Source organism: Asterias rubens, chromosome 4 (genome assembly GCF_902459465.1).
Source record: "Asterias rubens chromosome 4, eAstRub1.3, whole genome shotgun sequence".
NCBI classification, from domain to species: Eukaryota; Metazoa; Echinodermata; class Asteroidea; order Forcipulatida; family Asteriidae; genus Asterias; species Asterias rubens.
In genome coordinates this window covers 7,158,642-7,171,999 of record NC_047065.1, presented here as the reverse complement: position 1 = coordinate 7,171,999, position 13,358 = coordinate 7,158,642, and the positions used below count along the sequence as shown (strand labels likewise).

Here is a 13,358-nt window from a genome sequence, read left to right as displayed (position 1 = left end):
TGAGTTAAAATGATACAGTTTAGTTATTTTGTCTCTGATTTGGGTCTGTGTATTTAGTTCTTACTCTCAGCACTTAAATTTTCCAAACCAATGTTGTTATTCAAAGGAGTTGTACCACCAGTTCTACAATGTGGTAGCCGTCATGTTTGCCTCCATACCAAACTTTAAGGAGTTCTATACAGAGAGTGATGTGAACAATGAAGGTTTAGAATGCTTGAGGCTACTCAACGAGATCATTGCAGACTTCGATGAGGTAATTAAATAAGGATACAAAAATAAAAAAACTAATTCCCCAACGATTGAAGAATTCCATCAAAGTTAATTACCCCACATGATCTTTTTCTTGTTCTGAAATATTTTTTGGATAAAGTAAGGAAACCACAGAGGAAACTAGCTTGGTACATTTTTAAAGGCAGTGGACACTATTGGTAATTGCTCAAAATAATTATTAGCATAAAACCTTACTTTGTAACGAGTAATGGGGAGAGGTTGATGTGAGAAACGGCTCCCTAAGAAGTAACGTAGTTTTCGAGAAAGAAGTAATTTTCTGTGAAAATTTGAGCTCAATTGTTCATCAAAGTTGGGAGATAACAATGAAAGTAAATACACCCTGTTCACACGCAGTTGTGTGCTTTCAGATGCTTGATTTCGAGACCTCAAATTCTAAACTAGAGGTCTTGAAGTCAAATTCATGGAAAATTACTTCTTTCTCGAAAACTACGTCACTTCAGAGGGAGCCGTTTCTCACAATGTTTTATACTATCAACAGCTCCTCATTATTCATTACCAAGCAAGGTTTTATGCTAATAATTATTTTGAGTAATTACCAATAGTGTCCACTACCTTAATTTGTTTCAAACAACCCTGTTAATTGTTCCTATTATTGATTGTCTCTTGTGCCGTAGCTACTTTCCAAGCCCAAATACTGCTGCATTGAAAAAATCAAAACCATCGGCAGCACCTACATGGCAGCAGCAGGTCTACAACAACACGAGAGCAGCGGAACATCTAAGCAATCTCTGTACTATGTTGGTGTACTGACTGAGTTTGCTATGGCGCTACAGGACAAGCTGGAATACCTGAATGGCCAGGCATTCAACGACTTCAAACTTAGGATAGGTAGGTGCAGTTTGAGTTGTCGACCAGCAGATTTAACAATAAGCCAAACTTATAAAGTACAAACACAACTCTTTTTTTTTTTAAATGCGCTGCGTACAGAGATGAAAAATTCAAAAACCAACCAAAAACAAAACTGTAAAGAGACGGAGGAGACAAGATGCATAGTTGAGTAAATATTGAGGTAAAACAAGTGAGATTTGAGTTTGGATTTTAGGTTGCATGGTCTGGATTTTTGAAGAAAGAGAAACCCATCTTTAGTAGTAAGCAAATTGTTTACTAGCTTACAGATATGATGCTCAAAGATTGCCAGGAAGCTTGCAAGCTTGGTGGAAAGCTTGAAGCTTGCAAAATGACGAGATCAACACTTCCTAGTTTACCATCAACTGCAGGGATATATTTTACAAAGTAAACAACAAATCTAACCAGTTGGATTAAATATACTCACTTATGTCAAATCTATCATGTGAGTTAGAAATAAAGGGTTGTAGAGATGATGTACACATACACCCTCTTTTTATTATTTTTTTCCCCTGGAGTTTGACTATTTAGACCACATTGAATATGACCTCACCGTTCAAATAATTGCCTTACAACATGGCGTGTGTGCGTGCATGTGCCAAAGAAATCAAACCGGGAATGCTGCAAGATGTGCGCTTCATTGATGTACACATTGGACGGGCGTACAGTTTGCCATATAAGATGGCCACTTTCATAGCAAACAAGGGGGTTATTCAATACGGTCTATAGCCACCTTGTAAACATGTATTCTTTTTTAGAAGAGTCAACATATTTCTCAAGATGTTTGGCTTTATGTTTGCAGGGATCAACCATGGGTCAGTTGTTGCAGGGGTCATTGGTGCCCAGAAACCTCAATATGACATATGGGGAAACACAGTCAACGTGGCCAGTAGGATGGATACCACTGGAGTGATTGGGGAGATACAGGTAGGTGACAGACACAGTGACAGACACAGTGACAGACACAGTGACACAAGGACAGATACATACTGTGATATACAGGTAGACGGAAGGGATGGTTGGTGCCAAGACACGAATGTATGATATATTGGGAAAGTACAGTTAATGTGACCAGTAGGATTGTTGGTGACTGGACACACCTTTGTGATGGGGAACACTGGTCATGCCCCAACTCTACCACAACCCAGGACTTAAAAGAAAGTTTTACCTCGACCACAAACCAAGACTTAAAAGAAGGTTTTACTTCTACCACAAACCAAGACTTTAAAGAAAGTTTTACTTTTACCACAAACCAAGACTTAAAAGAAAGTTTTACTTCTACCACAAACCAAGACTTTAAAGAAAGTTTTACTTTTACCACAAACCAAGACTTTAAAGAAAGTTTTACTTCTACCACAAACCAAGACTTAAAAGAAAGTTTTACTTCTACCACAAACCAAGACTTAAAAGAAAGTTTTACTTTTACCACAAACCAAGACTTTAAAGAAAGTTTTACTTTTACCAAAAACCAAGACTTAAAAAGAAAGTTTTACTTCTACCACAAACCAAGACTTTAAAGAAAGTTTTACTTTTACCACAAACCAAGACTTTAAAGAAAGTTTTACTTTTACCACAAACCAAGACTTAAAAGAAAGTTTTACTTCTACCACAAACCAAGACTTTAAAGAAAGTTTTACTTCTACCACAAACCAAGACTTAAAAGAAAGTTTTACTTCTACCACAAACCAAGACTTAAAAGAAAGTTTTACTTTTACCACAAACCAAGACTTTAAAGAAAGTTTTACTTCTACCACAAACCAAGACTTAAAGAAAGTTTTACTTTTACCACAAACCAGGACTTAAAAGAAAGTTTTACTTTTACCACAAACCAAGACTTAAAAGAAAGTTTTACTTTTACCACAAACCAAGACTTTAAAGAAAGTTTTACTTTTACCACAAACCAAGACTTTAAAGAAAGTTTTACTTTTACCAAAAACCAGGACTTAAAAGAAAGTTTTACTTCTACCACAAACCAAGACTTAAAAGAAAGTTTTACTTTTACCACAAACCAAGACTTTAAAGAAAGTTTTACTTTTACCACAAACCAGGACTTTAAAGACAGTTTTACTTCTACCACAAACCAAGACTTTAAAGAAAGTTTTACTTTTACCACAAACCAGGACTTAAAAGACAGTTTTACTTTTACCACAAACCAAGACTTAAAAGAAAGTTTTACTTCTACCACAAACCAGGACTTAAAAGAAAGTTTTACTTTTACCACAAACCAAGACTTTAAAGAAAGTTTTACTTTTACCACAAACCAGGACTTAAAAGAAAGTTTTACTTTTACCACAAACCAGGACTTAAAAGAAAGTTTTACTTTTACCACAAACCAGGACTTAAAAGAAAGTTTTACTTCTACCACAAACCAAGACTTTAAAGACAGTTTTACTTTTACCACAAACCAAGACTTTAAAGAAAGTTTTACTTTTACCACAAACCAGGACTTAAAAGAAAGTTTTACTTTTACCACAAACCAAGACTTAAAAGAAAGTTTTACTTCTACTACAAACCAAGATTTAAAAGAAAGTTTTACTTTTACCACAAACCAAGACTTAAAGAAAGTTTTACTTTTACCACAAACCAAGACTTAAAAGAAAGTTTTACTTCTACTACAAACCAAGACTTAAAAGAAAGTTTTACTTCTACCACAAACCAGGACTTAAAAGTTTTACTTTGGAACCGATGAAAGCTTTTGCCAATATTATATCAACTCACAATTACTTTGAGTAGTAAAATAAAAAATACAACTTGTTTCATTAAAGTGGTCCAGTGAATTATGGACAATATTTTCATACAAATTATTTAGGAACAGGTCATGGCATATTATTATAATTCTTGCAGTTGACGATATCTCAACTAAAGTGTATCTAAGAAGCGGGCGCTCTATTGTTGCAACTTCTATTTAACTCTGCAATTTTTGTTGCCAAAGTCATTAGCAATCTACTAATTACTCTGCCTCCCTCTGCACATTCAATTCTTAGGTGACTGAAGCCACAGCCACAGTGCTTATGGACTTTGGCTATTTCTGTGAGAGCAGAGGCTTTGTGACCGTCAAGGGGAAGGGCAAACTGAAGACATACCTCGTCAAACGAGTAACACGCTCAATTTCCCAGTCAACAAATCTCAGCTCTGCCTACTCATGACCAAAATGAACAACTCCGACGCTTTTAGAGAGTCTACTGTTTAGTAATTAAATTCTGGTTTTAGATGTTCACAATTATATAAATACAGGAGTTTATTGAAGTGAAATTATATGAATCATAACTCCTGAAAGAAGTTATTCTTAAACTGTTGTTGGATAAGAATGAATGAATGTCCACAGTAAGTTAAGTCAATGGGGGATGTTTAAAACCCACTGTTCCTGGTTGAGTGTGCATGCTTAGAACAACTGTATCAATAATGGGAATTTACCTGGTAAGTCTACTGCTACCTGGCCTTCCAAAGTCTCCCATTGATTTTGGCTTGTCGGAGAATGATGCTACACATCATTTCAGTTGCATGCGCACTAGTGGAGGTGTGCTCACACTAAGGGTTTGTTCAGACTAAGTACTAAGTTAGACCCGAACCGATTTAACTTTCAAGGTGGTAGTAAAAAAGTTGTTCCCCTTGCGTTCAGACAGCACTGAGAAACCTGATACGGTTTATCTTTGGTTTTAAGAGGTCAATGCAAACGTGACCCCATTACTCTAACTCCCGGCTTATTGTCCTGTTCATTGGTCACCGTGTGTTTACGAAATGATTACGGAGGTCAATGAGTCGTCTGTTGTGAATAGACCGATCCATTAAGCTCCGCCCCATTGCGTATTGACCAATAACATTGTAACGGAGGTCTGACAAATACGTGGGCGTATCTTGGCGCGCACGGCAGAGTTGTACAGAAAGGCATCGGAGAGCCCCACGTGTTCTTGCTCACACGTGCGTCGTGGGCGGAGCCTACTGGATCGGTCTATTAACCCGGATGTGGTCTTTTTTTAATTCTGTCCACACACAGTGTTAAAAGATTAACCCTGAGCGGTCTAAAAGAGAAAAAAAAACTCGCTGGACAGTCTATCTTTTGTGGGTTGAACTCGATTGGGTCTAACTGTAACTAGACAAACAGAGTTGAACTCGATCGGGTTGATTCATGAGTTATTAAACGAACTTTAGTACTGTGTCTGAACCATCTCAAACAGACGACCTTGAGTAACAAGCAATAAATGCTTGTAGTGCCCAGTCTGATGCCAAACCCTTTATCGACAAAATAATGGTTATTGATAACAACAGTGGAAATGTGTCCCAGGAACGAGCGCTGAAGTTTCTTAACATTTGTGAAAGATCAACAGTATTTCGTGAAATCTTGATGTAGATAAATCAACGCTAAATTAATGAACATTTTGTGCATTGCCTTTGATATGTAGAGGAAACTCACATCTGTTGAAAGTAATTTTTTTAATTTCTTGTGGTAAAAATTATAAAAACAAAAGTGTGTGATCACATAATATTTTATTTGTTTTAGTATTAACTACAGCAAAGTTATCCAAACATTTGAATTGGTAACTGATTTTCCTTTCTGTTTAGAAATGTAAAAAAAACTGCTCTCTCAGTGTTTCTTCTTTTTATATGATTTAATTTAAAGAGTTGTACATATCACGTTTTAAAATAGATTTTCGATGTGCAAGAATCTTACTAGTATTATTTATTTGAAGGGTTTTTGTTTAGGATATTAATTAAAGTGCCTTGTTTTATTGATAGGTTAAGTTAAAATACTCTACATAACAGTGCTGAAGTTGTATAAAAGTGTAAATATTAAATAGGTTGTATGCGGTTGTAGTTGTTATACGCCAGGTATTGCAGAAGAAGTTGAAGAATTTTAAAAACAAAAGAGAAACCACATCAAATCTTTGGGTTTCCATAGCCTATAGCCTCGAGTCTGACTTTTTGATCAGCATTTTTCAAGCCATCCTGTTGTAATGTTATTTTGTAACCTAATGGGCCAATAAGACTATTTTGACTATAGCATAGTCTTTTCTAACTGCAAACTGTCAGATGCTTTAGTCTTTGTAAACGCTGTTTCAGCCAACACCTCCTGTGCTATAGACCTTTATCACGGTGCAGCCATCTTGAATTTCTCCCAATGATACCAATGTTACCAAATCGAGGCTGGAAGAACAAATTAGTCTGGTTCCTAATAGCAAAACGATAATTAGCATTCATAATTGTTATTCGATACAAGGAACATTAACCAAGATGGAGGCAGTATGATGTATATAGACGGTCTACATGTATAAGTGACCCCAGAGCCTTCTCAAAGGCTTACTATAAACTACCACAGAATCGTTAGCCTTTGAGAAAGAATTAGGCGTTTCCAACAGCTGCCAACGTGTACCTCTTTTGGTATGCAAACCTTGTTAATGGCCTGAGATTTCGAGCTAGCAGAGCATTTTTCAAAGGCTCACTATAAATGGTCAGAATCTTTAGTCTTTGAAAAAGACTCTGCTAGGGTTGACAGTTTTGCCTTGTGATTGGCATGGAACTGGCATGCATATGTGGAAAGGAAACAGAACTGTATACCAAGCAGGGTCAGACTTGAGTCAAGGCTAGTTTTCCTGTGAAGTTTCAACTGCTTATGTGATCCTTATGAAAAGTTTACTCTCCCTTAAAAGGAGTATGCATGAGATTGCATGTGCCAAAGACGTCTTGTACAAAAACATTTAAACAACTGTTTTTTTCTTGTTTGATAAATCATGATTAATTTGAAAGCTTCCAAAGCTTGTCCTCCAAAAGAGATTTTTATCGTTTTAAAAATTTTTTTATTTTAATTTTAGATACATGAGTTTTTTACTGATGAAGTTGATATTGACGATACCAGAATGTCCTACCATCACTAGCTCAAACTGTTTCAAAATGCAATTGGCAACTTGCAGAATCTAAATAAGAACTTCACATAGACGTACACTAGTTACCAAATTATGCCAGTCAATATATATAACACAGGTCGGTCTTAAATGTGAAATAAGATAGAAATCTGGAAAAGAAAGGAAGTTTTGTAGTTGCTGTTCATGGTTCAAGTCAAGAGAGGGCGCTGAAACCGGGCTCTATTTTCAAAGACTAGTGCCCACTCGGGAACTTATCCCCCCAAACACGCGTGCGCATCCCACTTGACCGTGTTTCAGCAAACCAGAATACAGAACAAGCAAGAAATGTTGTATAATATCAGATAGAGTTTCTTTTGCACTGACATCATGTATACATTCTCTTTAGTTAGTGTATTGTTTGAGAAGAACCGAAGGTTCACTCAACATTTTGAACCAGTACACTGTGTCTGTCATGGAGAATGGTCAATGGATCCTAAAGTGTTGCTCAAAAAAAAAGTCATGGATGATGATTGCCAGTGGTTTCTTTGGTAAAATAATTTGATTCCGTACTTTAATTTGAGAGATCTTTCAGCAAAATACATTTTTCAAAGGTGCCCATCTGTACCAATACAAGTCTGCTTCAGGATTACTATCCCTTTTCCCCATTCCCTTGCCGGATTATTTGCAGTCAAAAAGTAAACCTTTTTCTAGCCATTAAATAGTTGTGTTATCAGTGAAACTCTGTATTGATACCCTTGCAACATTTTCTCATTTTAATGGCTAATTTGTTGTTGTTGACTAATGCTGAAACAAACCTCTGGAAAGTTGGTACATATGTAATTGCCAGAGGGTATCCCAGTTGGTCATTCAACCCCAGGAGAGAGATGAAATGCCTCATCACAATAATGCAGTTTAATCTGACATTCCCCTAGTATCAATGAACTTGGTCTTGGTTGGAGTTTTGTTACTGTAGTCACCGATATCGCAACACGAATTAATATCTTTATCAGACAAACATCTGGATCAAAGATTCGTTGACTTGAATACTGAGTTTAAATCATAACTGATAACTCATGTCATAACTCATTGCTAGGAATGACAACTACATGTGATGTTAAAGGCAGTGGACACTATATTGGTAATTACTCAAAATAATTGTTAGAATAAAACCTTACTTGGTAATGAGTAATGGGGAGAGGTTGGTAGTATAAAACATTGTGAGAAACAGCTGTCTCTGAAGTGGAGTACTTTTCGAGAAAGAAGTAATTTTCCACGGATTGGATTTTGAGACCTCGGATTTAGAACTTGAGGTCTCAAAATCAAGCATCTGAAAGCACACAACTTTGTGTGGCAAGGGTGTTTTTTCTTTCAATCTCGCAACTTCAATGACCGATTGAGCTCAAACTTTCACAGGTTTGTTATTTTATGCATATGTTGAGATACACCAAGTGAGAAGACAGGTCTTTGACAATTATCAATAGTGTCCATTGTCTTTAACAGTGTCCTGGTAGTTTGACCTGGAGTCCGACAGTAAAACATTTATTTTTCAAACTCGAATCCCTCTACAGATGCCAATGGTTTCTTACAACGGTCAAGGGTTAAAAACCCACTTCAGGTGCCAATTTGTCTTATAGAGTGGTCACAGGTTCAAATCTCACCACAGGAATCCTCTGGGTTTATTGGTTATATTTACTCTACACTAGTGGATGTAGGGCTTAAAGGAACACGTTGCCTTGGATCGGACGAGTTGGTCTATAATTAGCGTTTGTAACCGTTTTTAATAAAATGCACATGGTTGGAAAGATGTTTTAAAAGTAGAATACAATGATCCACACAAACATGCCTCGAAATTGCGTGGTTTTCGTTTTACCTCGTCGACTAACACGGTCGGCCATTTATGGGAGTCAAATTTTTGACTCCCATAAATGGCCGACCGTGTTAGTTCGCACAGTAAAAGGAAAACCACGCAGTTTCGAGGCAAACTTGTGTGGATCATTGTATTCTACTTTTATAATATCTTTCCAACCATGTGCATTTTATAAAAAAAGATTACAAACGCTTTTTATAGACCAACTCGTCCGATCCAAGGCAACGTGTTCCTTTAAGTAAATCTTATCGGTCCATGCCCCCCCCCCCAATCAATCAGTGTCGGTCATTGTTTAGATGTCAATGTGTTGGTCTACAATCTCAGACTTCTTGGTCTACGGGCCACACTAATGACTATATGTCACAACATCATGCACAGATTTACCTCTTTTCAAGTACATAATACATTCATTATTTCATCACTTAATTCTATCCACACCTTTTTCTTGGAGACAACCAAAAATATCATAGTTTTAATGCATGCTTTTGCCAATTTTATAAAGTAATTTAATATTTAAGAACATATTTCAAGCTTTACAGATACCAAATATCATCATTACATACCATATGCGTTAAGGTAAGATATTGATAATGAGAAAATTACTGCAAGCGTTTTCGACATTTAAAGCCATTGGACACTTTCGGTAAACAGTATTGTTTAAGGCCCACATTTCGTGTATCACAACTTACATGTAAAATAACATTATTATTATTCAATCATTGACTAAAACTTGAGACAATATCAGTGTAAGTTCACTGAAGTTAAAATAATTTTGTTAATTTTTTTTTAAAGCAGAAATGGTTGTACAGTTATCCTTTCTTGCCATGCATGTTTGTCTTCCGTTTCAGATTAAAGTACAACACTGATTGGATAAATATTACTGGTTTATTACTTCATTGGTGCAATTACATTTCACTCAAAATGTGTTCTGGTATGGGAAAAAAGCTGGTCCCATTCTTGTCTGGACAACCTGTGCTGTGATTGTACAAGTGACACAGGAAACCCAACAATGATTGTAGTAGCCTTTTCCGAATCTTGGCTTTGGCTCATTTTCTTTTCCTGTACACCCACAAAAATTGCCACAGTCAAAGTGCTTTTCCATGAAGATTTTTATCTTCTAAATCGATTAAAAAGAAAAAGAAAAAGAAAAAGGGAATCCTATTTTTTTTAAAAATCAGGAAAAATCTTGAGGATGGCAATTCTTTACTACTCGAAAAACAAAATTCCTTCGGCTCCGTCGTAAATTTAGTAGCAGTGATCAGTGACAGTTTGAACATTGTTGCCAACATCAAACGGGGCCCGGGATTGAGCTTAAGCTCAGACTTGTAAAAGACCACAGGAAGGCAATGGTGGGTTGAAGGTACATGTCCAATGATTGGGGCAGTTATGTGATGATTTGAAGGCTGATATCAGGTGTCTATTCACGATTCAAAAGCTGAGATTTGGTTAAAATATATCTAGTTCAGTGTTATGAGCAAAAATGGTTAAGAGCAAAGAGTGTGAATAAACAAAAAAAATGTAGAAATCCCAAAAGAAAACAAAGTAAGGACAAATGAGTCTTTCTGTCCACCTTGATTGCCTTTAGTGATAATCACATACCAAAAGTTTGTAAATGAGTATTTTTTTCTTCTAAACTGGATAATCCATCTTGTTTACTCCTGTTAAACTTTACAGCAAAATTGCCTTTGGTCATTCCAGTGAAGAACATGTGTATGTTTATTGCCGAGCTCGGAGTGTTTCCAATGTTCACACACTACTTAAAAGTTGCAACAAAGTTGTATGGTCCTTGCAGAACAAACCTTATGTCTTTAAAGTCAACGGTGCCAGAGTATTAACACACAGGTTAAAATTCAGGTTATGACACCACATACCAATACAAATGAACCACACAATTTGTCAGCCATTTTGCTTTAAAACAATGTGTGTTGCTTACTCGCTGCCACACAATAGTTGGCAGAAGTATAGCTACTAGAAATCTTGTGACACAGAGCAGAAATTAAGCAAATGACTCTCTCTAAATACTCAGTCCTCATGTAAGTAAAAGAAATTCCAAATCTTGTAACATTGAAAATATGTAAACTGTATAGAATGCACAAATGTTGGCGTTGGTACACAATAGTATACATATGTAAATAAATTATATATTAGAGAAAAACAAATTATTAAAAACAAGTAGTAAGGAGGTTGTCAGTGTTTTGCAAAGTACAATTTTTTTTTAGACAAGGTCTGAAACTATTTACACCCCAATGTCCCAAACCAGTTCATTGACACAAACATCTATTTTTGACTTTGGGAGGGGGGTGGAAACAGGTTACCAGTCAGAATGCAACATGTTTTGCTTGTAACTGGTTCCTTGCTACTGATTTGTCAATGCATTTAAACTTTCACTGTATTACTAGTAGCTGTATATATTCAGTATGCAGTAACACAATTTCTTTACATTGTCAACTTTGCTGTGTAGAATTGTTCTTATATAAGAACTTTTCCTGCTGTTTATGTATCTACTGTCTGCTTACAATGATTACAGCAGGATAGTCACTGTTGTGGAGTAGAAACCAGGAGATTAGTTCAGGTAAGCTCTAGTCTTGCTTTTTATCTACTACCACAGATGTATAATTTGGTTTGCGGTAACACCATGTGTGTTTCTACTTGCCAGGTAGAGTTTGTGCTTAGAGAACTGTCTTGCTTTATTCTACTACTGCGGAGTAGATATTCGGGGGGTTCGGGAGACTACTCAGTTCTAAAAAGAACTGTCCTGCTTTTTTTAACTTTTACCCGGGCGGATGGTATAGAAAATAGGCTGGGACTACTGCTTCAGTCTCCTGACGATAACTAGAGCAAGCTAGTCAAATAGACCAATTTAAAAACTGACTCCGCGGTAGTACAGTTAATCACGATCCTATTAAAGCTAAAGTGTAGTAGTCCTAGCCCATTTTCTATCCACCCGGGTGATAGTTTAAAAAAAAAAAAAAAAGCAGGACTGTTTTTTTTCTGAACTGAGAAGTCTCCCAAACCTCCAAACATCTACTCCGTGGTAGTAGAATAAAGCAAGACAGTTGTCTAAGAACAAACTCTACCTGGCTAGTAGATACACATGGTGTTATCGCAAACCATATTGATACCTCACCATGCAATGCCTCAAATCCTATATACTACAGATATGTTTTGAAAATCTCAGAGACTACCTAGTTCGGACAAGAACTTGTCTTGCTTTTTATTTACTGACTCGGAGTATATCTAAGGAAATCATGAGATCTTATTTCACAGGACTTAGGGGAAGTACCGAGTATACAGTGCTAACATACATCTGTGTACTGGTAAAAACCAAAATTAATATATTCTTTATCTAGATGCAAATTTTACATCTATTATATCGTTGCGGTACCCGCTGCCAAAACATTGGATTCTAACTGCCTCTAGCTACCGGGCAATCTCTGTAGTTTAGTTGGTAAGACACTGCTCTAAAATTGCAAGGGTCGTGGGTTCGAATCCCTACCGAGTAATATGCCTGCGATTTTTTTTTTCCACAGGACTTGCGGGGAAGTACTGAGTATACAGTGCTAACACACATCGGTGTATGGGTAAAAAAACAAAATAAATATTCTTTATCCCCAATGCAAATTTAACATCTATTGAAGGAATTTTGCATCTTAACTGAGTGAGAAATACAAACTGTTCTCAATGTTTTGACTAGCCTTCTCTCGTCGATGTTAGGGGTCCACAGATAAACAGCAGGACAAGTTCTAATGAAAAGCAATTCTACCCAGCATTACCGCAACTTGAATGATCAATACTCAACCTTGAAATATCTCAAATCAAATAAAGTGGCTTATTTTAGCGAGATAGTTTACGAAAAGACGTTATGCAGGAACAAAATTGTCATAGAAGCTTCTTATTGCACTTGGTTGGTTCGTGTCCGAATCAAAGGTTTTGGTAGTGGGTTAGGCCAGAGCACCAAAACTTTGGTGTTTTTGTTGCACCTCTTTGTTGTGCAAGTGCAGCTGTGATTGGTCAATATATTTATGGGCGGGGCTTGATGAATCGGCCCTTTTCAGTATTTTACAAAAAGTTTGTAAGTAACACCCTTGCATTAGAGTATCAGTAGACTCGTAGTTTAAAAAAGCATTAAAATTATAACGACAACAAGTATTGTATTAAATCACACGCAGGGACAACCGTCTCTTAATACTCACTACAAATATCACCTTTTAATTGACTTTGTTTTCTATGCAAATTTTAGCAATAAAAGAACAAAATGAAAAAAAACTGCTTTGTTTGGACTTTATTGCAATATAAAGATAATATAATGATAGTGGAAAGCTTCCCTTCAAATATTACTAATTGAGTGTGTAGTTTTTGAGAAATGAGTAAAACAAGCCACAAAATAATTGTTCGTCTCGGGAAGACGAACATTATTTTAGCATAGCATAACTGGTTAATACATTTTTACATGCTAAAATCGAGACCAAAATTATTTGTTTTACTCATTTCTAAAAAACTACAGCACCTGAGTTAGT

General features: G+C 36.3%; 1 protein-coding gene across 2 annotated transcripts in view; it reads left to right on the top strand.

The window, feature by feature from the left end:
• Positions 1–5,089, top strand: part of LOC117289612 (adenylate cyclase type 2-like) — a 98,273-nt gene extending 93,184 nt beyond the window's left edge. For both annotated transcript variants that reach the window (XM_033770815.1, XM_033770814.1), the window contains exons 20-23: positions 107–253; positions 906–1,119; positions 1,940–2,064; positions 4,122–5,089. In XM_033770815.1, coding sequence (XP_033626706.1) covers positions 107–253; positions 906–1,119; positions 1,940–2,064; positions 4,122–4,283 — 648 coding nt within the window. In that variant the 3' untranslated portion in view covers positions 4,284–5,089. The remainder of the gene's footprint in view (positions 1–106; positions 254–905; positions 1,120–1,939; positions 2,065–4,121) is intronic.
• Positions 5,090–13,358: the final 8,269 nt, after the last annotated feature.